We start from the raw sequence: 22,937 nt of genomic DNA on the forward strand, positions 1-22,937 counted from the left end.
TGGTGCAATTCCTCACGATAGGTGTCGTCGACATACAGTGCTGGTATTTCTTTGTCAAGTAGAGATGGTATATGTCCTTGGTTATAAGCATTTTTTTTTTTTTTTAACTTTACTTTACGGATACACGTATGTGCAAAGTTTTGTTGCTCTGTGAAACCCAGTTTGACAAGTTGGTAGGTTGGGTTTATAGTTTAGCGTCCGTTCAGCATCGATACTATATGAGACATAAACATACAACTAAATGTGAGATCCGAACCACGTGAGGGTCCAACGAAAATGAACCTGCTTCTCCTGCATCGAAGGCGCATACGCTAACCAAATAGCCACGAGGGTGTCTTAAAGTTTGATAGGCGCTGCTGTCTGAGTGTTATTCGAAAGGAAGCGAATCAGCCTCTGCATTCTCTTGAAACTAGGGAAACAAAAAATTAGTCCATTGTACAAACTAACATATCTCAATATCGTTTATATTCTTATTCTTCATAAAACTGAATATACAGAGAGAACAGTAGAAAATCAGTTGCGTAAATTAACTTTTCTTTCCTTTTACAAAGCCAAATCAGTGAAACTACATGAAAAAGACAGGGCTATAAATTTCTGTTTCTGATCAAGTCTCTTAATTTAAAGTGATAAACGTTTAATTGTTATAAGAAGAAACTTATACAAGAAATTTATGAAATCGAACTTCACCCAACACACACACACATAATTATAAGTATCTATGAACATTATTATTTTTATTATATTGATTATTTATTTACATATATCTAATTCATAATTACAATTTTAGCTGTTCCTCGTTTGATTTTTTTCGACATTTGTTATAGAAATTATTCATTAACGTAAATATTTGTTATCCACTAGGTAAACGATTTTAGATACCACTTCGTTATACAGGAAGCATATATGTGTAATTAGATATCATTTTTACTAGTTCCGAATTCAAGATCGGGACTGCGAAATGGACACCACACTTATCTCAACTAACTTTCTTGTGAGATCACTTGTGAAATGTAATATGTATCCTGTGAAAGTTTAGTACCTAGATATTCTCCATAATGGAAAGGCTAGGAATTGCAACGGCTGCTCTTGATCCTTTAAGTGTTGGAGAGAATTAAAAAAAACAAGAGAATAAAGAAAAAAAATTAATGTCTCTTTTGACCAGAGTATGTACTTCTTTATTAAAATTATATTAATTCGCAACAGTTTTCATAACGTAACGTTATCTTCTTCAGACGTTATTATTATGAAAACTGTTACGAATTAATTTAATTTAATTTTAATAAAGAATTACATACTCTGGTCAGAAAGACATTAATTATTTAAGTAATAATTCCAGAGTCAACATGGACAGAGTTAAAAGGAAAAAAGATTGAGCATGTGAGAAAGCATTCGGGATGACCGTACGTTTTGTATGGATGTAATACACTATTCATTAGTTGCTATTATTGAATGCAAATAATAATAATAATAATAATAATAATAATAATAATAATAATAATAATAATAAAGAGAAAAGAAATAATACATTAATTTAACGTCCTATTGATATATCCTGTAGGCTAAGAATGATTGAAGAAAGTGAATGTTTATGAAAAATTAGAGAGATGAGAATGTGAGAAAAAATGGGAGAACTCTGAGAAAACTCACGGACACGGTGTTATATGCACCAGAAACTTACATTGTCTGGAAACGAAACAGGAATCCCACACATCAAAGAGAGCGCTTTACTACTGAGTCCCCATTCTATCAGTTTTGCATTAGTTCCAGGCTTTATAATATTCGCTTTCTCTGCCTCGATATATATACACAAGCGCATATCGTATATGCGATGTAGGGTGAGCTATATAATTAGCGTACACGTCTTTGGCCAGGAGACTCAATTTCAGTAAGAGCTCATGTAGTGCGGGTCCCACGTTAAATTGTAATCCACGTCTTATATAACTTAGCTGCTGGAAGGGATGTTAAACTAACCAACCAATCAAAGGACGGGTTATAGAACGTTTAACTCTTCCTCTACTTTATTAAATTCCAAATTTCCACTAATAATTCGCTTGTAAGACATTTGATCGGGTTACAACGGACAAAATGGTAGTTATATAGCTTCCTGCCATGATCAAATCCTGAATACGCGACTGTGAATATATCTAAATAAGCATATCGGAATAAGAAAATATTTTATATTGTTATTTTCTTCTCAGTTAAGTATTAGTTTGTCATGGCTTCTTATTCATATATAGTATGAAACAAATTGCTTTACTAAAGAATAGTGAAAAGATAATGACCCCTGACTAAAAATTCTGTACTATAAGCGCTTACGGCAAACGCCCCATCAGATAGAAAGGGAGCAGTAGAGAGAAAAATTCGAGGACCAAAAGGTAGCTGTTAGCGTCCACATGTTTAGCGACAAAAATTGACATTTTTTATAATATTTTGTTAAATTTATCACTTTAAAATTTAGGAAAATTTGGATGGAAGTGAAAGAGTTTAGTTGAGTAATGTAAACTTTACGGATCAGTTTGGACATGTTACTCGGTATGAATACAGGAGAGAGAATAAGAAATGCTTGAAGAAACATTTTTCATAGATTGTAATGATAGGAAATTATAATTTCAACATAAAACTGGATTAATTTCAATAAGTTTGTACCTTTTCAGAATACAATCCTGGAAGGAAAATCCGAAGTTTGAAAAAATGGAGGACGAAAGAGGAGTGTTAAATGGTAGTCATTGTCCATTTTGCGGACATAAAGGAACGAAATGGAGGCATGATAAACACGGTTGTAAAACGTGTAATTTGAAAGAAGGTTGCATAAAAAATTCGGACAACTTGGACAGCTCTTGGCTGAAAGAAGACGAGTAAGTTTCTGGAAACAAATAGGAATCGGTACAAATGTTATGGTAACTTCTTTGAAACCAGGAAACCTCGAAAGTTCTCGTATTCGTATCAAGTTGTATTAGGTATTCTTAGAAACTGATAAACCGATAAAAAAAAAAAAAATAAAAAAAAATAAAAAAAAAAACTCAGCACTGGAAAGCGTATTTAATGTAAATGGTGATAAGTTGTATTTTACCCACGTGTACAGGGCAGTGAGAACTTGGGGCCCATGTTTTGTTTTCTTATTTATGCAAGCAATCGGAGAAACTATTGAACTAATTTTAGAAATTCTTTTATAGTTAGACACCTTATTTATGTAAATGGCGATAATCAAACTAAACACAAGCAACACAGTTAACAAGGCTATGTGATTATATATATATATATATATAAAACACAGTCACGTAACAGTTTCAACACAATAACTGTGTTTTCATTAGACTTCCACTCCTTGTAGCTACTTGGGAGTTGGTCACTTCTTATACATATATTTCCCGAACATCAACTTTTAATTAGGCTCCGCTTCTTCATTAAAAGTAACATTATGTTATTCACTTTCACTTGTACAGCCATTGTAGATAAGACAGTGTTTGGTGATCCACATCTGCTGTGATTCTGTTGTCTTCTTCCGTTGAGAAATCATACACATACAAAACCTCTCATTTGACAGGATTTTTTTACAGTGGCAGTCGTTTCAACTACTTGAGGTATACAGTCCCACACTGATAATTATACCTCTGTTGCGGACATAGAATACTACAGCATGCTTCCCTGCGCGCGTAGCTTCGTCAATCATGCGAGTTTCACGTTAAAATAAAAACTTTATTTTTCTTGTTTTGTATGCGCCTTGTAAATTCCCACAGAGACTTCGTCTTCATCTTTTTTCTACAGTGGTGTCACATTACGTGGCTTTGGAATTAATAGCTTCAACGTAAGTGCAGAAGTGTTTATAAAATTACCGATAAATTCAAAATGGTAGTTTAGAACACAGAGATCAGTTTCCCCTGATAAAATATATATATCGTAGGAAGCTCGTCGATTTATGAGAAAAAGAAAAGAATGAGTTAATTGAATAGATTAGCTATATTTGAATTTATAAAGTAACTGATGTGCAGGCATAATTAAAGTATTTTAACTTTTGTAAGTAATGTAGAAAATTAATGCAAAAATTTAACAACAAAGTAATATCTAAATGAAGCTGATTAATAACAGCAATGATTATCAATAATTTGATAAATTAGGTAAACTAATTTAAGACTTACTTTCTTCATTAATCATTGGATCGAAATAAATTACTTGATTCATGTCGTGAAATAGGGCAAAGATGATTATGGAGTTGAATCTAGAACTTGATTAGACGAAAAGAACAATAACGCATTGAGTAGAAAAATACATTAAATTAATGTAATTAATATACAAATTACGTACAGTGTAGCGGTACTGGGTTTAATGCTTGCTCATCCATATTCGGAAAAAACATTTTGTGGCGGTATTTCGTTTATAACACGCTGATGCGTTCCGCTACTTTATAGTTAAAATATAAGTGGGTGGGCAAGTGATACTACAATGCTTTTGTTTCAGTGGTTAGGACTTTGCTGTTTTAATAGCCTTGCACTGTTGTTCACCTTGCGAGTCCCCACAGCTACACCCCGCCCGGATCCACTATGCAATATTGCCGTTTTTATTGCATACCGGACCCGTGCGCAGATACACCTAGTGGCACCCACAAAGTTAATCTGTCACACCCATCACTTCCAACCCACTTTCCCAGAATTCGGAGACTGAAACGTTCTCGTATAAATCAGTGTAAGGGCACTATATTTAGCTGTATTTACCACGTTTACACTAAGTCTTTAAATACACTTATGTACAAAACATAGAGTCACTAGTTTACTTAGAACGCTTCATTCTCATGCATACGGGTGATCAAAGAAAATGCAAGATTTCATGCATATCTGAAAATTTATGTATATAATTCAACTGAACATTGTTAACATTTATATAATTATTAATGTTCTAATCGTACGATTAAATTTTTGCTGTGGGCACTTGTGTTAATTACCGCGGTTCGCGTTCAAACAAACATCTTCTAAAAGGGAAAATCCCTTTAGTTTCAAACTTATCTGTACATGAAAGTTCCTTTTATCTTCTTATCACCAAAATCACATTGTTCCAGGCACTTTATCTTCTTTAAGTTTTCACTTCGGATTCCATTATTTAAAGATATTTGTAGTAATTAACATATATATTTCACAATTCAGGGTACGGATTGTTTTCCTCAGCGTTCCTTCTGCATCCTGTTGTCGAATGAAAGCACTGTTGCCAGTCCCTCCTCACAAGCGTGCTCCAACCACCAACGCCACACAATGCATAAAGTAATAGTTAAAAATAACCATGAAGCACTGTGGTTAGGAATGCAGAGGGAGTAAATTTTATAACCATATTTGTAGAAGCGAAAGGAGTTTCTGCGTCGCAAAGACGCACACATAGATATACACCTTTGTCTGTTTGCGAAGAGAAATTTCTCAGAACTGCCTTTATACGAGGTGTACGTAGAAGGTTTAAAAAAAAAAAAAAAAAAAAAGAAAGAAACTAATAATAAATGAGTTACCCTTAAATGTTATATAGGCGCTCGACAAGACGTTTATTTTGAAGGAACTGAAAAATAAACAGAACCCTGCAACACTTATCACTTCACTGCACTAGTGTACGAGATAGTTAAACAATTCTTAAAAATCATTTATTCCTTGGTTTTAAAAGGGTTAATCCCGAGTCTTTAACTTCGGGTTACGTATACAAGTTTTTAAAGTTCACTCGGAAATACGATTAAAAACGCAAGGGCCATTTTAAAACGGTTTTCGGAACTTACGAGGGCCATAAAAAGTCTCAATGTCTTTTCTTTCTTTTTTTTTCTTTCTTCAAACGAGTATAATAGTAAACACATCAATATTCACTAATAATTTTCATTCACATTATTTCCTACACAGCATAAAATCACAAATTTAACGTACTATTACCTTTGTTTAATTCTATTCAATTATATTTAGTATTATTTAACATGATGTATTACTATTTAGTATGCACTAACCCAAACACTAAAAATAATTATTAATGCATTACAAAATACTTAACACAATTACTTATATAACATCTAACTCAATTGTAATTAGGTTTTTTTTTTTTTTCCACAATGAATAATGCTTTTCTATGATATTCATAAAACGAAATTATTTCAATACACCATTTGAAACAATAAAATTTGCATAACTACATGTATATATTTTACTAATTCGTAACTGAATGAACCTTTTATCAATAAAACAATATCATATTTCGAGATATTCACGATTACCTTTGATCAACTAAGAATCAATAGCATGGTACTAATACAACACAAAAATATCACATATAAATCAAATTGCAATAAAAAGACAAGTAAACATTTTCAAAATATTAAATGCATCATCACACTTACAACTACAACAACACTAATAATTATAATACTCTACATTTATTGCATTCCGGATAGACGTTAACCAGGAATGGACCGAGCAGTGGATGGTTTGTCAGACCATTACACTTTTACAGTGCCTGCCCTCCTAAATTTGGAAGATACCACCCACATTATTGTTATTGTTATCTGTATGCCCTCCCCGAGATGAGGTTTAAAAGATAGAATAAAAGGTTAATATTAAAAAGAATATAGAAGGGTATAATACGAAAATTGCCTACTCCGGGCGTTACATAAATATAATATTACCCAAGAGTGGGAGGGAACCTCATCTCATGCCTTGGAAAGCCACTTGGCATATTATTCCTTATCTAATAAAAGGTTTTGGGCCGTCCGGAAGTCAAATAGTAGGTCACGGACGCCTACTAACGCCATAACGATATATAAACATATCGAAGTGTATATAATTTTTTTTTTATTATTATTATTATTCCAACTTACTAAGTTTAGGATTTACAAGATGGTTTAGTGTAAACGACAAAGCATAACTGGAACAATTAAGTTCATCTGTTAAATATTTCAAATATTTATCACATTCTATCAATCTTTTCACTAACTTTTCGATGTTTTCGTTCCGACTCTTGCTACGGCTAAATACAGATAAATCTATTTTCACAACATCATTAAAATTTACAAGAATTGTTCTTTCAGGTTCACACGAATCTACATTTAGACAATTTGGAGTTATGGACTTTAATTCTTTTTCATGTACATGTTTTTTGGCAACTTCTAACCAAAGTTGTTTAGTTTTTGAAGTGGGTTTCCAAACTTTCATACGATCTATTGAATGAGTTCCTAAGGATTCACCAGTAAGTGGGTCCATCAGTTCAAACACCTTATCTGTAACCTTTTGTTTATAAAGTAAAGGTCCCTTGTACAGATGAAATAACTTGCTAATTTTCTTATCTACAGCTGAATTAAGATGACTTTGAAGCAGAAAAACCAAAACGTTTTCTTTTACAACATATTTACCTTCATGTGTTTTATTATATTTTTCATTTCTTTTCCTAATGTTTTCTTTTCTAAGAAAATCAGCCATTATAAGTCTATTTTCCCAATTTAGAGGTTCATTTTCATCATATTCATCATTTATAACTATTCCAAAATGCCGAAACACAGAATATTGCGGTTTTACATTGAGATGAAGACTTGCTGGACTTACTCCTTAACTGCTACACACAGAATAGTTTAGTAAAAACATCTAACACTGACAAAGTAGATTTGCGTTATAGAATTAACTTAAAAAACAAAAAAAAAAAAAAAAAAAAGTACCAAACTAATTGCAGGTGTCTGAGTTTTTTGAATGCTGACAATCCGGCTTAACAGAATTAGATTTTTATCCAGCACTTTACCCTACTTTTAATTTTTTCAGCACAAAAACAACTTTAAATGGTTTCATTAACCAAAACCCGGCAAGTGAAACACTACAAGTGTTGAAATGATTTTTGCACATTGCATTTTCTTTGAAAAACAATCTTTGACCGCCTATTCTTGGTTTTCTGATATCACTGATTGGAATATTGCGCACAAAATTATTTAACTTTTTGAATTTTGATTTAAAATTATTCACTTTTGATACACTGACAATGAATTTTGCCTTGGAAAATTGTATCACTATTTTTTGATTTATGCCACAATCTTCACCACTTTGTTTCCTTTTTTGTGAACTTTTACAACATAGAATTTTCTTTCGAAGATTACATCGCGCACTGTTTGTACATTTTAGGTAAAATTGGTTTTTCCCTTGTTTTGTATGTTTTGACTTTTTTAATTGCACTGTGATTAACTGACCATTTAGCACTGGTTGGTTTGGTTAACCTACATTGTGGTTTACCCACTTGGCGATTGAAGATTTTACGATTTTTTGTATGACGACTTTTATTATTTACGTTTGATGTGTAAATGACACCTCTTCTTTTTAATTTCGAATTACTACTTTTCTGTTGAGAAACTCTTACTGAAGTTTTTTTCGAGCATGCTGAAACAATGTTTTGCTTACAAGTACTTACATTTACATTGCGTTTGTTGTGATTTGTATTTTTTGATGACATTTTACGGATAGCTTTTAGAATCTTACAAAATGAATACATTGTCCGGTACATCGTTTTTACGTTTAACTTCAACTTGTATAATTTTTGCTTATTTCGGTGACTTTTCTTATTACAAGCTCGCAAATGGACGTATTTTTTAACAACTATATTAAAAGTACTTTTTAGTTGACTGTAACTTTGTTGACAAATTTTTGTTTGTTTCTGCCATGTAACTTGATTACCATTACTTTCGCCAGACCTATCTGGTTTTGAACTAGTTTTACTTTTTTCTGAATTTATGACTTTCATGCAAACAAAGGTGCAAAACGTTATACGGTTTACCTGTGAATCTGTACTTGTTTTACAGTAAGCTCACAGCTGATACCATTACATTGCCTATTGCTAACCTGAACTATTGCTACGTTCACGAAGCACATGCAAGTATTGCTAACGGGGATACAGTTTAACTCATTGACCGATGACGTGCTTGGGAAGTATTCTTCTTCCAACGAAAATAGTACCCTACTAGTGCATGTCGGCTCACTTTGGCCTTTACTTTCATTACAATACACAATTATATTACTGTACTTTTTTGTCAATCTGCACATACAGGACTTGTTAATGCATTTCAACCCATTGTGCAACAAGCACCTAACTTTTACAACGTTTATTTGCTTATGAACGCAGGACATATTAGTTATATTTGGCGTAATGGCTAAGCAATTAACATTTTCATGAACAACTGATATGTACTGGCTACTCTTTTGCTTACTTATACAAGCGCTTCTAACAGCTACATCATTTACAGGTAACACAACAGAACTTTTAGTTACTTTTGAAATTGTATTAGTGGCATTTAAATTTTTATTCAATTTTGAACAAGATTTTTTGAAACTTTCTTCGCATGAACGTTCTACCTTACCTACTTCAGTTTGCAACTTTTCCTCAAAGTCGGAACGTAAATTCTCTATCTCTTCCGTAACTTTCTTATTAACAGAAATGAAACCGACTTTATTTTCTTCTGTAATTCTTTCTAACCTATCGTGTAATTCCGCATTAGATCTTTCAAATTTTTCTGTCAAATCTGCGTTTGATTTTTCAAATTTTTGATCTACATTCACTGACAATTCTTTAATTGCCTGAAGCAATGTTTGTAAATTGAGGTTTTCACTCTCAGACATGTTGACAATTTAAATACACATTATTATGAAAAAATAATACTAATACTAAAAATAACGTTAGTGCATACTAGTATTACATTATTATAATATAAATAGGATATATTTGAGGACTAATCTCATATATATATATATATATATATATATATATATATATATATATATATATATATATATATGATTATACTTTGATTATAAATATGAATGTGGTCATTTTTAGTTCGCATACTTCAACAGAATTTAGTAATAATTAATCATTTTTAGTTGCATGTTATATGGCACACCTCTCACATTCTGAAATCACATCAAGAATTATAGCTCAACCCTAATCCAGTTAGTATGTAGCAAAATGAAATCCAAGGTATTTGACATGAGTAAAATCTTACTCTACAACTAACATACCTGCATCCTATATTATATACAGTGAAACCTGTCAACTTGGCCACCTGCTTATCTTGGCCTAATTCGTCTTGAACCTGCATTTTCCCATAAGACATTCGTTACTTACTACTCTATAAGTTGATCACCTGTCTATCTTGGAAGTTGGCCAGACTGAAGCAATGTTTATCCTATGATGATAATGATAAATTTACCTGCGTATCTTGGAAGTATGTTTTGTTATTTTTCTTAACTTTTTCTTATTCCCATATGAGAAGCAGATGTTCTGTATTTGTGACTGGACAAAAAGAAGCATAGATTCGCACGATTTGTTCTTGGAGGTCAATGGCCAGAACACTGCCCTCATAAAGGGGTGGTGAAAGAAGGTGTGAATAAGAAAAAGCACATACAGGAATTCAGGAAATGGTTGTACGTATTTGTTTACCCTGTCTGTTTTAGTAAAACCATTAGCTATATCAACTCCTCTCATCAGTGGGGAGCTTTAGTAAGTCCGGAAAATTCTCAAGGTTAAAACTAACCATCTCAATTGTCAACTATTGGCACCTGTCGGCTTGTCAAAAGATAGCGTAGTGTTTGAGATATCAATTCCTTCAAGATTTTCTCAAAACATCTTTTGCTCCGAGGGAAACACTTTTAGCTCATTAACAAGAGGTAGTTAACTACAATATTAGAATGTGCATATCTGCCAAAAAGAATAAAACAAATACATTTAGAACGAACCACCATTCAGTAACAACTGAAAAGAAGTCATATAAATTGCATATGAATTTCTCAATTTATAACTTAGCTTTTCTTGTTTTCAATCTGAATAACTCAGTGTGCTATAATATCAGTTTCAATAAACTGCGGGGGAGACCGGGTATGGTTGTAACACTTTTTACATTTTCATCCATAACTAGACTCCAATTGAAGAAAAATACGAAATTTTGCACGTGATCGAAAGTTTGGACATCCTTCTCTCAAAATACCTAGCAAATATCAGATAATGTAAAGTATTTGCTGAGATATAGTGGAAAAACAAAGCCTATCCAAACGTTACAACCAACCCCGACGTTGAGGTTGGTTGTAACAGTGATTGGGGTTCGTTGTAACGCGCTGTATCTTTGGTAAGTGAATACAATTACTATTACATATATTACAATATTAACACAAAATTAGATTATAAGATCGATATTTAATATGTTGCTCTGTTACAGGTTCAGAGAGTGACATAGAATACGTTAGAGAACTGTATGACTAATGAAAGTACTGTGCTTTTTTACATGTATATATACAACTCTCTCTTCACATTGGAAATATATCTTAGCAGCAAATGGATAGCTAGGTTTACAGTTTACATTATACATACAATAAAATAACTAATAGTTTGATGAATGAACAGAATTGTATAATATATTTAGGTTTACTTTGCCTTTTACATACCAGGTTTACCTAAAGAAATGTAACCCTAATTAGCCTTGACATATTTCTTTTAACTTAAAAATGTCAACAGATCGTTTGTTATAGTAACCATAATATAAAACATAGTACTAGACCCTATGCACATCTACATTTCGACATCTACATCTACTCTAGTACCCTATGCACTTCGACACTCAACTTTACACTTTCAGTTACCTAGTCTACTTTTACTTTTACCTACATTGAATCATTTGAATCACAGTTGTGACATTTGTATTCACCGCCACCGTGGTGCAGACAACATGAGCCCCTCCATGACAAAAATTACATTGAATCCACTTATCTCTTGGCGCCCTTTTGGAAAGTAATTCACAACAAACTAGGCAAATAGCGTTATCACTGTCTTCGTCAGATGACAATATGAAGCATATATTTCACTATTACAGATTAAAATTACATCTGCTTCAATAGAAAGGTAAAACCAGTATCGTTTATAGCAGCGGATAACTAGCAAACATTAGGTTGTTGTGTGTCGTTAAGTAGCTACATAATTTTTATAAGAGAATTGAAATACTTTCAAAGAACGAAAGAGAGAGAAAGAGAGGGAAAACAATGTTTATGTAACAGAATCACTATTTAGGTAAACAATTTTCAAGTAAATAATACAAACTTAATTACATATGCATTGTTTTACTGTGTGGGGGCTGGTTGTAACAGCGTTACAACCAGACCCATTTTTTTTTGTTACAACCAACCTCATACTACGGTAGCCATCTTTGCCAGAGTACTTGCAAAATTGTGTTGATTCTGTGTTTGGTTTCCGTACGTAAAGACATACTCATTAGTATCCTTTTTAATATTTTACTCAAATTATCTAAATGTTTCGCACACATTTGGTAATACATATTTTCACGGATATAGAGAATTTACTTACCTGCCCAGAAAATACCAAAACCGCGACTACTTCAAAACAAACACGCGTTACCTCACACAAAAACAGTGACTGAACGTGCATGAAGGGCTTGTGTTTTGACTGGAACATGAACCACATCTAGTGATTAGCGTAGAAATTACTTGCTTTGTTACAACCAAAACGTGTTACAACCATACCCGGTCTCCCCTACATACGCTTCAATTTCATGGTTGTTTGTGTTATTGTGTTTTCAATCCGAATAATCCAATGTACCATACTAGTTTTCAGGAAGTAAAAGGTATGCACATATAATAAATATACTCTAGTAATATTTTCTAGTACTGTATATTTTTATGATTACTCTATATTTATTATTTATAAGTAGCTGTCGTGCCACTGCTTATTAAAATTTTACAATCAAGTAATACTAGAAATCCTATTCTAAAAATACACAAATCATACTTATTTTCTGTAAGTTGGCCACCTGTCTAAGTTGGCCACTTTTCGATGGAACCGATGGTGGCCAACATAGACAGGTTTCACTATATATATGCTAGGTGTCCCAAAAGTAATGCCGAAAAATGAAACCACAAATTTTTGGCATCAAAACAAGAAAAAAAAGTTTATATGACATATAGTCCGCAAGTGGACAGGGGCGGAGCTACACAGCTTCGAATGTGGGGAAAAAAGAACCTCACACTTAGGAAAAGGAACTGCCGATTTATAAAATCGCATTGAAGATGTGTGTGAACAGTTACGCAACTCACCGGAGTGATGGAATACATTCGAAAGTCACAATTAACATGATGAATAAGTGTGGGAGGACAGCAATTTGAACATCTTCTGTAGGTACGTTTATTGTTAGCACGTATGACCTAGTATCTCTGTCAGATACTACATTACAAATACAGTGCGTCATTGTGGATTCTGCTTGTTATTTCATTACATGGCACAACTAGTTACACTTGTTCTTATTTCTACCCTCTATCTGCAAGTTTTATCTGGCATACCACTTTCCATTATCCCTGAGATTATGCAACCATGCAAAGTAATATTTGCTTTTACTCCCATTGTACAGCGGGGGACACTTCTAAATGGTACACCTTAGCCGTAAATCTCCATATGGCTGTACCATTTAGAAGTGTCCCCCGCTGTACATGTGCGTGCAATCTTACCATGGATAACAACTTTTTCTGTATGGTTTCCATCTTTACTGTACCATTTCGTTACCTCTGCCATGATACAGACATTCGGTGAATCCTTAAATAACGTGAAATTTTCCCCATGGAGAATCTCTGGCGTTGTTATGTAACATGTATTTAACATGTCAAGCCGATATGATTTTTATGCCTTTCTGAACCCCCTTGCCAGCTTCTATCATTATTCCGCTGGCAGGTGTGCAGTTTCTTTCCCTTCACATTCGAAGCTGTCTAATTCCGCCCCTGTCCATTTCCGAACTATATGTCATATAAATATTTTTTCTTGTTTGGTGCTAAGAATCCGCGGTTTCTGTTTTCGCCATTACTTTGGGATACCTTATATGTTCTTCATAAAGGACTTCACAACTTTGTAAATTCATAGTCACTTCCACAGACTACTTATCGTGCTGGTTTGGTGTCGTTCGCTAGCAAAACTTTGTTTTAACATTTTTTTTTTTATCTCACTAGAAGCACTACGAGTTGATCTTATAGAACTGATAACAGAGTTTTATCTCCTTGTTCTACATCATCATACACGTTCTGAGGATTTATTATGCCTAAATGAACACCCAATTTAAACAAACATTTATGCGATTTGGAAATGATAGGTCTACAGGATCTTTGCCATACTCATTACGAAAATTCCGTTGTACAACGTCGCGTTGTCGCAGACTACATTCACCAGAACACACAACGAGCGGGACCATTGAAGACAACCATCTTTTTTAACTGTTGCTACCGCTTGTGGTGATATTATTATGTACTATACACTAGGTGAGTCAAACATTGGTATATTGTACTAGAGAATGAACCAAAATTAGCTTTGTAAGTAATCTCAATAAATTTATATAAATTTACAAAGTTGTAAATTTAGTTTCATTTGAAGCACACTGTATATTGTTTCGTTAATGTTATATAAGTTACTATATTTTAAATGTATTAGTAGCTCAGAAATTTGATTGTTCTTTTTACATCTCTTGAGTTGACATTAGTTTAAAATTCCTTTGACAAGCGAGGCTATATGAGACCTGAACCTACTGATAAACTTGGAATCCGGACCACATGAGCTCCTGCCGGGAATCGAACCCGGATCTTCTACGCCAAAGACACGTGCGCTAACCCCTTAGCTACGAAGGAGCTCTTTTTATATCTCTTACATATTCCTTAATTCTGTTTTTTTCTCTCTTATATATGCTTCCATACAGGAAGAATGAACTTGATAACCCCACTGATTTCTTATACCTATAAAATTTCATTTTGTATTCTGTTAAATTTTCTGAAAAATTTTAGAACAACAGAATGTGAACTTTAATAAAGTATGTTTTGAATTTATCCATGCAGGAAAAGGAAATTACCGAAATACAGTCTCCTGATAGCGTCGGTCGTGTCAATCACAAATCGTAGAAGTGTGACTATTGTGAATATTAGGGAAATACTACCTTTAATAGTTTACTCTCCAAAACAGAAATAAAAATCCGACAAGTAATCCTCATAAGTCGAAAATGAAGTCAATTACTAGTAATACCATCAAAAGAATGTTGTTACATCAAGAAAATTATCCTTGTAAAACAAAATAAATTATTATTATTATTATTATTATTATTATCTTTTTTGTAGTTGTCAGTTTATATATTTGTAATATATTTTGTTCGTTTGCCAAATAGTGAGGAAGTAAAAAATATTGTTACTGAGCTGAATATGAGAAAAAAGGCCCTTGAAGATGCAGAATTTTCGCCGAAAGATATTCAGAACGAATATTTCAGTCATGAAGAGGAAGTTAAAGGATTGGATTTTTCTTGGAAACAGCCAAATTTAGCCTCGTTTCTTGTAAGTACCTCATTAGTTCAATTTATTGTAAAACTTGTTTCTAAACCCTATTTAACAAGGGAAAAGTGATGCATCTGTATCCAGAAAAGTCTTTGAAGGAAGCTTATGTTCATAAACAGATGTAAAAGAGTGGTAGAATTATGTAATTTTATTGGCTCTTTTTGAAAGAGAAGAGATATTTACGCCTAACTTTATATATGTGTGTGAATATGTAACATACTTAAGTACCTTTAAACAAATTTGTTGAAAACAATGTTTTCTAGCCCGTCTATCAAGGTAGCGTTGTTTAAAACAAGCACATTAATTTAGTTTTGAGATTGTTTGAAACAATGTTTATGTACATTTCTAACATGGTTTTAAATGTTTCTAGACACTTTTGTAAATGTGGTGTTGGAGGGACGGAGGAAGAGGAGTTAAAACTTGCATTGGAGAGGAAAACGTTTAGTGCGGAACGCAATACTTTCTTCGTTCTATCTGAATGTTTTTATTTTTCTAACAAGACATTACAAGTCTGTTGTGTTCTCGGGTATATATGTACCTACCTACCTTATATACATACATCTATATCTAGATGTGTATACACACTTTGAACCGTCATAGAAAATTTAATTTCCGTTCTACAAGGTTCAATTGCTGGAAATAGAAAGCTTAAAGTCCAATTTAAAGCACAAATGCACTTTCTCACGCAAATGTGATTACTGTTCAAAATGGCGGCCTTCAGCATCAATACCTTTCTGAGTACGATTCACCACTGATTCCGTACATCGTACCAACGTGTCCAGTGGGATTTCTGCGCAACCACTTGAATCTCTTTCCAAAGTGTGTCTAAGTCACGTGGTTTACGTTTGTACACCTCATTTGAAGGGTAAGCGGAAAAAAGAAGGAATGTCACAAAACTGCATTGTCGAGAAAACTGTGATTTAATATTGAAAACCGCGCAAGAAGAATAGGATTAGTTACATCTTTTGCCCCTTTTTACATGGACATTTTTACATCTACGTATGCATGGCATATATAGTCAAATAGTACCAAGAGTCACCAACAGATAGGACAAAGCACCCGAAAAAGCACATACATGGACAATCCTTGTTTTTTCCCCTTATCCTTCATTTTTGAATCGCAGCAACATTCTCAAACTTTCAGTACCACTTAATTACCTGCTTCTGCGCTTTCAAAGTTCAAACGTACGTCCGCCATCTTGCAGTTACTTCCTTGCCACTAACTGGGTTGAGTAGCTAGAGCAACATTTCTGCTGCCACCTATTGAAGAAAGGTAACATTACTTTCTCCCAGAAATTCAACCTTGGAAATACGATTTTTATGACTGTTCAAAGTATGTATACATTTTTTGACGCACCCTACATATATATATATATGAGTGGTCCTTAAAAACTAACTTTTAAAATTTACCTGGCGCACCCTCTTATTTTGATCTACTATTTAGGAAAAGACTTCCATAAAATTTTCAGATTTTTAAAAAAATGTTTTAAGGATCACTGCCATGTTTTAAAATTTCAGCATAATCGAGTTTTTTTTCTTTTTTTTTAAAATAATGAAATTTTTGTTAAAATTAATCATACTGGTAAACACGAAAATGACATTGATTATCAATAAAATTACTAAAATAGGACAGTACATTGCCCTCTACTTTCATCTTAACCAATCAGCAGTCACCCATGGACCATACAGGTCGCATGCATACGGGGGTGGGGTGCAAAGTAATGACGTAAACATCAAAATAGCACTTACTAACGTTATTAACGAATATTTTGTTATTTACATAAGTCCAGGACGCAAAAACGTAAGTACGCACGGGTGCAAAATGCATGTAGACACGTTAGTTTTGTAATACTTTACAGCTTGCAATAATTCGAACGTAACCTTTAATTCTGTTTCAGTATACTTTTGCTCTGTAATTCTGCTTAAATTAAAGCCATACAAGAACACTGAGGTAGTAAGGCACAGACGAATGAAAATGTATACGCAGTATTGTGCTCCTTGTGACACAAGGAAAATTTTCCTTCAAAAGTTTAACGTTGGCGTTCTTGTTTTAAACAATGGCAAATTTTCAGTATTGTCAACAAAGGTTAATAACAATAAACTCACCACTCTACAAAGAAGTTATTATTAACGTTGGGAATGATTGGATAGTCACACCAGCGTTCATGTTGAGACAGAAGTGTTTCATGCCCAGACTTGCCCCGCTTCGCAGTACTATACAGGCTGGCAGGGTTCCCACTCATCCTGGAAATGTCCTTGAATTGATTTTGTCCTGGAAACATCCTGGAAATCTTTTTGAAAATGCGTTTCTGTCCTTGAAATTTACAGAAATACTGAATGTCAGGTTTTTTATAATTATAATGAAGATTTTAATTGATTGCTGTTTTTGTTTGCTATTTTGATTTTGTGCTGAAAAAGAATTTGTCATGATTCTGCATGTGTGAATGGTTGGTGGGCTTTCTTTCTCTCAACAGAGTAGTTGTCGGGAGGAACTACTATCTTCTTTTATCCGCTAGTCTGTCAACCCATTTTTGGATGCTTTCTTCACTAGCATTATCCTCCAGAAACTGTGGTTTGTACCAGTATCAATCCTCCTTAATCAGTGTATGCTCACAACAGTACACACTCTTCAGTAAAATTTTAGGGGGTGCGATGGCTCAGTAGTACAGCGTTCACATCCGGTGCTTGGGGTCCCTGGTTCGATCCCAGCTCACGCTATGTGAACTTCGTGGTGGACAAACACCGTGCTCGTGGGTTTCCTCGGGGTTCTCCCGTATCCTCTCATTTTCTTCATTCCACCATTTCACTCATCTCTTATCATCACTCTCTCCTTTAGCCTAACCGGCATATCCGTGGGACCTAAGATTTCATTTCATTTTATTTTATTTCTTCAGTAAAATTTCATATAATATTATGTCTATAATGAGGAAATCACACGACTCCATACTCAGTTGAAAAACTTGTAATATACTTTGTAATATAAAACTTGTAATACTTTTTTCCCTTAATTATATCTGTGTCACTGTCACGCAATGAAGATGCCATGTACAAAAGTAGATTTTTGTTGTTCGTAAATTTGTTCAGTGTACAATTAAAAGGTCATGTAGAAAGAATGAAAATACATGTGCTGTATGTTGGTCGATCGGTGGCTAAAATGGGAATTGAAGGAAAGAAAAAAAGAACACATTACGTTATACCTTCCTGTGTCGAAGTCCTGGAAAATTGGTGATTTGTCCTTGTAACGTCCTGGATTTTTTTTTTTTTTTTTTTTTTTTTTTTGGAAAGAGAATGGGAACCCTGAGGCCCGACTTCAGAGCTCAGTTTCCTATTAGCTATTGTACTTTGATTAAGAGTGTTTGTGCAGTTATGTGTGTGTTTTTTAAGAATAATGTTCTCTTCTACGTTATTCCTACAGACAATATATTAAATTGTTTGCAGAAACATATTATTCTAGTTTACAGTAACTTGTTAAAGTCTGCTTTATCTTATTACTTTAGCCTAGTTTAGTGCACGGAAGTTTATCAAAAGATAAGTTATCAGCCCAAGAGAGTTGTATGCTTGAGGACAAAAGTGCATTGACTCTCTTGTTAAGTAAGTGAGTTTGGCATTACTTCATGCTGTTTGGTGTTTGGACTTTGAGATATTTAAGAATGGAAGTAGTAGTAAGAAGACTATTGCAACGAGAACATCTACAAATATTTGGCTTGTTGGTCAAATCTCCACATCAATAATGTTACAAAGTTACCGTCTAAAAAGGAAGTTCTTAGTGTTTTCTTTCATTACTAAAAGGAATTAAACTTATATATAAGGGAGCTGCTAGTGATGTGATTCAGATTTGGAAAAAAGCTAATATTCCTTCAATTTTTTTTTTTTTTTTTTTTTTTTTTTTTTTTTTTTTTTTTTTAGAAAGAAAGAAAAGGATGTGGTTGATAAAATTGAAAATCTGTTCAAAGAGTGGCAAAAGCTTAAAAAGAACAAAGAAAACAAAGCCAAGCGTTCAGGAAGTTGATGATGATGATTGGAAGACGACTCTGAAAGATCTTTTTGATATTGCCCACGCTAATACTCTCAATATGATGAAAATAGAAGAAAGGTTTTCTGATCGCTCAGAGACAAAATGGCGACGACCCTGTAAAATGGGAAATGTTGATATGAAATTTGTAAAGAAAGAAGCAAATTCAAGAGGGGAAAAAAGCACGTTTGGAGAAAATTAAAGATTGTGAAGAAGAAAATAAAAGATTACTGTTTGAACGAACATCAATTCCTCCAGATGCATGTGAACAAAACAGTTCAACTGAAAGTGAAAGTAGTTCGATACATAAAGAAGTGTTTTCATCTTGTGATCCACCTCCAAAAGAAAAGAGGTAGAAAAAATGTTTTACACCGTAACGTAGCTTTAAGCCTTGATGAGCAAAGTTAAGTGACAGAAAAGCAGTTGTTGTTTTCACTAGTACATTAAACAGTGTGGGATACGACCCTTCCGAGTATAATGTGAACAAATCTTCTATTCGCCGTCTTACAGTCAAAAGCAGAGAAAAGAGAGCTCAAGATGTAAAGAGTGAATTTTCAGCTAGTGTGCGTTTGATTGTTCGCTGGGACAGAAAACTCTTAGAAGATACGGTTGATAGATTAGCAATTATTGTTTCAGGAAACGGCACTGAGCAGTTACTACCTGTTCCAAAATTTCAATCAGGAACAGGGAAACAATAGCTTGTGCTGTTCATGAAACATTGTAATCCTGGAGAGTTACAGACCAAGTGAAATATATGTGTTTGATACATCATCTGCAAATACTGGGTTACGTAGTGGAGCATGTGTCCTAGGGCAAAAGATGAAAAAAAAAATGCTTTATTTGGCATTCCGACATCATATCCTCGAAATTATGCTTGGGGAAGTTGTTAATAAGTCAATTGGAGTTTCGAGGCCTGGCGTCTTTCTGTTTAAGTGAATTAAGGGTTTGTGGAACTTGATTGGCCACAGTAATTTCAAACCCGCCACATCTGATAGTTTAATTTATAAAAATGTTATGAACAGTGCATCCAATATCATTGAGTTGGCTTAAAAAAAAGTTTCAACCACAAGAAGATAAAAAAGAACTTTTAGAGCTCCAGGGAGAGTGCATCGATCCATTTGGATAGCAAAGGCAGTTTACTCGCTAAAGATATACTTATATAGAAAGCAGTTAAAACTTTCCAAATAAGAAGAAACAGGAATTCGTAATATTTGCTCATTTGTTGTGAATGTTTACGTTAACAGCTGGCTTCAAGCACCATCTGCTTGCACTGCCCCCAGAAATAACTTGCAACTTTTGAAAAAATTTAAAGGAATATGAAGGTGTGAATGAGGAAATTTCAAAGTGTGTGATGAAAAAGTTTCTCCGACATTTGTGGTATCTATCAGAAGAGCTTGTTCCGCTTGCTTTTTTAAGTCTCCATAAGGATCATTAATATTCATGGGGTACCTTGGGTCCCCCATTATAACCAAAAGTGAATACAACATTTTAGATGGCGTGAAGGTATATAGTGGTGGTTGGGGGACCTTAGGTCTCCCAACGCTTATAACAAATAAACCAAGAGCTTATTGGGAATGACCTTCACATGAACATACACATACTTCGAAAATATTCACATAGCTAAAGAAACAATGCTCTAAGAAAATAAGACACAAAGTGATTTCAAAAAATAATCTGGAGGATCTTAGGTACCCCACTTGGCCTTGCGAGAGTTAAAGTAATGATCCATAGGATTAGAGTGTTAACTGGTAAACCTTGAACAGATGAAGAAAATGCAATGTGGAAAATCTTTCTAGTTCCTCGAATATGTCAATTCTAGATTTTCCTCGAGAATTGGGAAAGTTTTCAGTGAAGATTTTAACGCTATCTCGTGGATATACTATGCTAAACTGATCTGCTCGCTGATCTAGTGGCTGGTGCACCCCTTCGTCCACGTAGTCAAAGGTTCTATTTCTGGTGGGGAAGCATTAAAATTCAAACGCATTACGTTGGTTGGGATTCTACCTTAAACTGTAGGTCCATGTCTCGTAGCTCGGTGCTAAAGAGGAACACTGAACCTCAATAAATAAAGAAACAAATCGTTCTAAATTAAGCGGTCTTTTACCTTTATGTTAAGACGTGTTCGGAGATCTAGTTCCAGAACCAACAAACTGAAGTGAAGTTGCTTTGATTCTGCTGTAAAATATGGTTATTTATTTGTTATAGAATCCACGAACATATTAAACGATTTCAGGATAGCGTTCAGGATATCTGAAATGAAACAACGTGCAAAAGCCAATCTTTCACGGATAAAATGCAATTCGAATGTGTTTACGTAAGATGTATTTATTATTATTATTATTAGCTAACTATCTTATTAGCTTTATATATAGATCTTATAGATTACTTTGATCATAAATAAGGTCTCACATTTACTAATTACGCACATAAGAAGAAATAATTAGAATAAGTAATTCGTGAATTATTTGCCCAGGTTATGGAACATTCACAAGAAAGTCTTATCACTGTATTTATTTATTTATTTATTCAACGTAATTCAATAACATGTTAGGTGGAACTTAGAAAATGCTATGAAATCTATCAATAAGTAGATTTCGAATATTTAAGGTATTGAAACAATGCGGTTTAGGGATATTAAAGACTAATACTTAACCAAAAGTCACTCAACTTTATGTGATGTATATAATAAGGTGAGTATCAGAAATAGTAGCACAAAGAGCGTTCCATTATTGTGAGTAAGGATAGGGGCCATGCCTTAGTTCTTACATTATGCACATACTTTAGTGCGCAAATGGCACAGAATTACATTGGAAAATGAACTTTTGTCTCAATTTGCTGCAGCTTCTTACGAATACCGGTCATTATGCTTTGGAGAAAGCTTTTTTTATTTCTTTCTTTCTTTCTTCACAGTAGAGCGTCTGTCATAACTTTTCGGCTAACGTTGCTTCCTAACTTTGTGATACACTGAATCACGATAATATGCCCGTCTCCTCTCAACTGGATGATCTTGCGACACATTGTTTGGATTGACATGCTTTAGCACAACCAGTATATTGTTAGCCACTAACAAATTCAAGTTTTCTGTCATAATGAAAGGTGAAAGATCCGGTCAAAATATGATTTTATTGTAGTGATTATGTTCGTTAACAAACACGCGTAGCTTTGGCAGGCAATTTAGAATATACACGTCTGTGTTCACAGCTGCTGCTTTCCGCGTTTCGACGAGAAATCTGAAGATACCTTTTGCAATATCGTGCCCATGCTAAGACATTTGGCTGAAATTTCGTTGACACACTGGACAACTTTTTTTTTTTTTTTTTTTTTTTTTTTTTTTTTTTTTTTTTTTTTTACACAACACAGCTTTTCTATTGGCAAGTCCGGTCCTTTTTATTCCTTGATGTTTCTATTCTTTTTCTTGCTATTTTTAAGCTCCCTGACCAAGACTCCAGGGGAGAGTCGAAAGCTTGCAATTATAAAAATTCAGGATTATAGAAATGAGTTATTCATTATAACTTTTAATTTCATATGTGACGAAACTTTCATCATGTAAAAAAATTCAGTGAAGATGTTTATTTTTTTGCAGGAATTTTTATT

The 22,937-nt window shown here is 33.8% G+C and overlaps 1 protein-coding gene across 6 annotated transcripts in view; it reads left to right on the forward strand.

The window, feature by feature from the left end:
• Window positions 1–22,937, forward strand: part of LOC145693431 (flap endonuclease GEN-like) — an 81,837-nt gene that overhangs the window by 46,959 nt on the left and 11,941 nt on the right. For all 6 annotated transcript variants that reach the window (XM_081769421.1, XM_081769420.1, XM_081769419.1 and 3 more), the window contains exons 6-7: window positions 2,655–2,855; window positions 15,170–15,332. In XM_081769421.1, coding sequence (XP_081625547.1) covers window positions 2,655–2,855; window positions 15,170–15,332 — 364 coding nt within the window. The remainder of the gene's footprint in view (window positions 1–2,654; window positions 2,856–15,169; window positions 15,333–22,937) is intronic.

The sequence above is a fragment of the Thermobia domestica genome, chromosome 8 (genome assembly GCF_964235325.1).
Source record: "Thermobia domestica chromosome 8, izTheDome1.hap1.1, whole genome shotgun sequence".
Lineage (NCBI taxonomy): Eukaryota > Metazoa > Arthropoda > Insecta > Zygentoma > Lepismatidae > Thermobia > Thermobia domestica.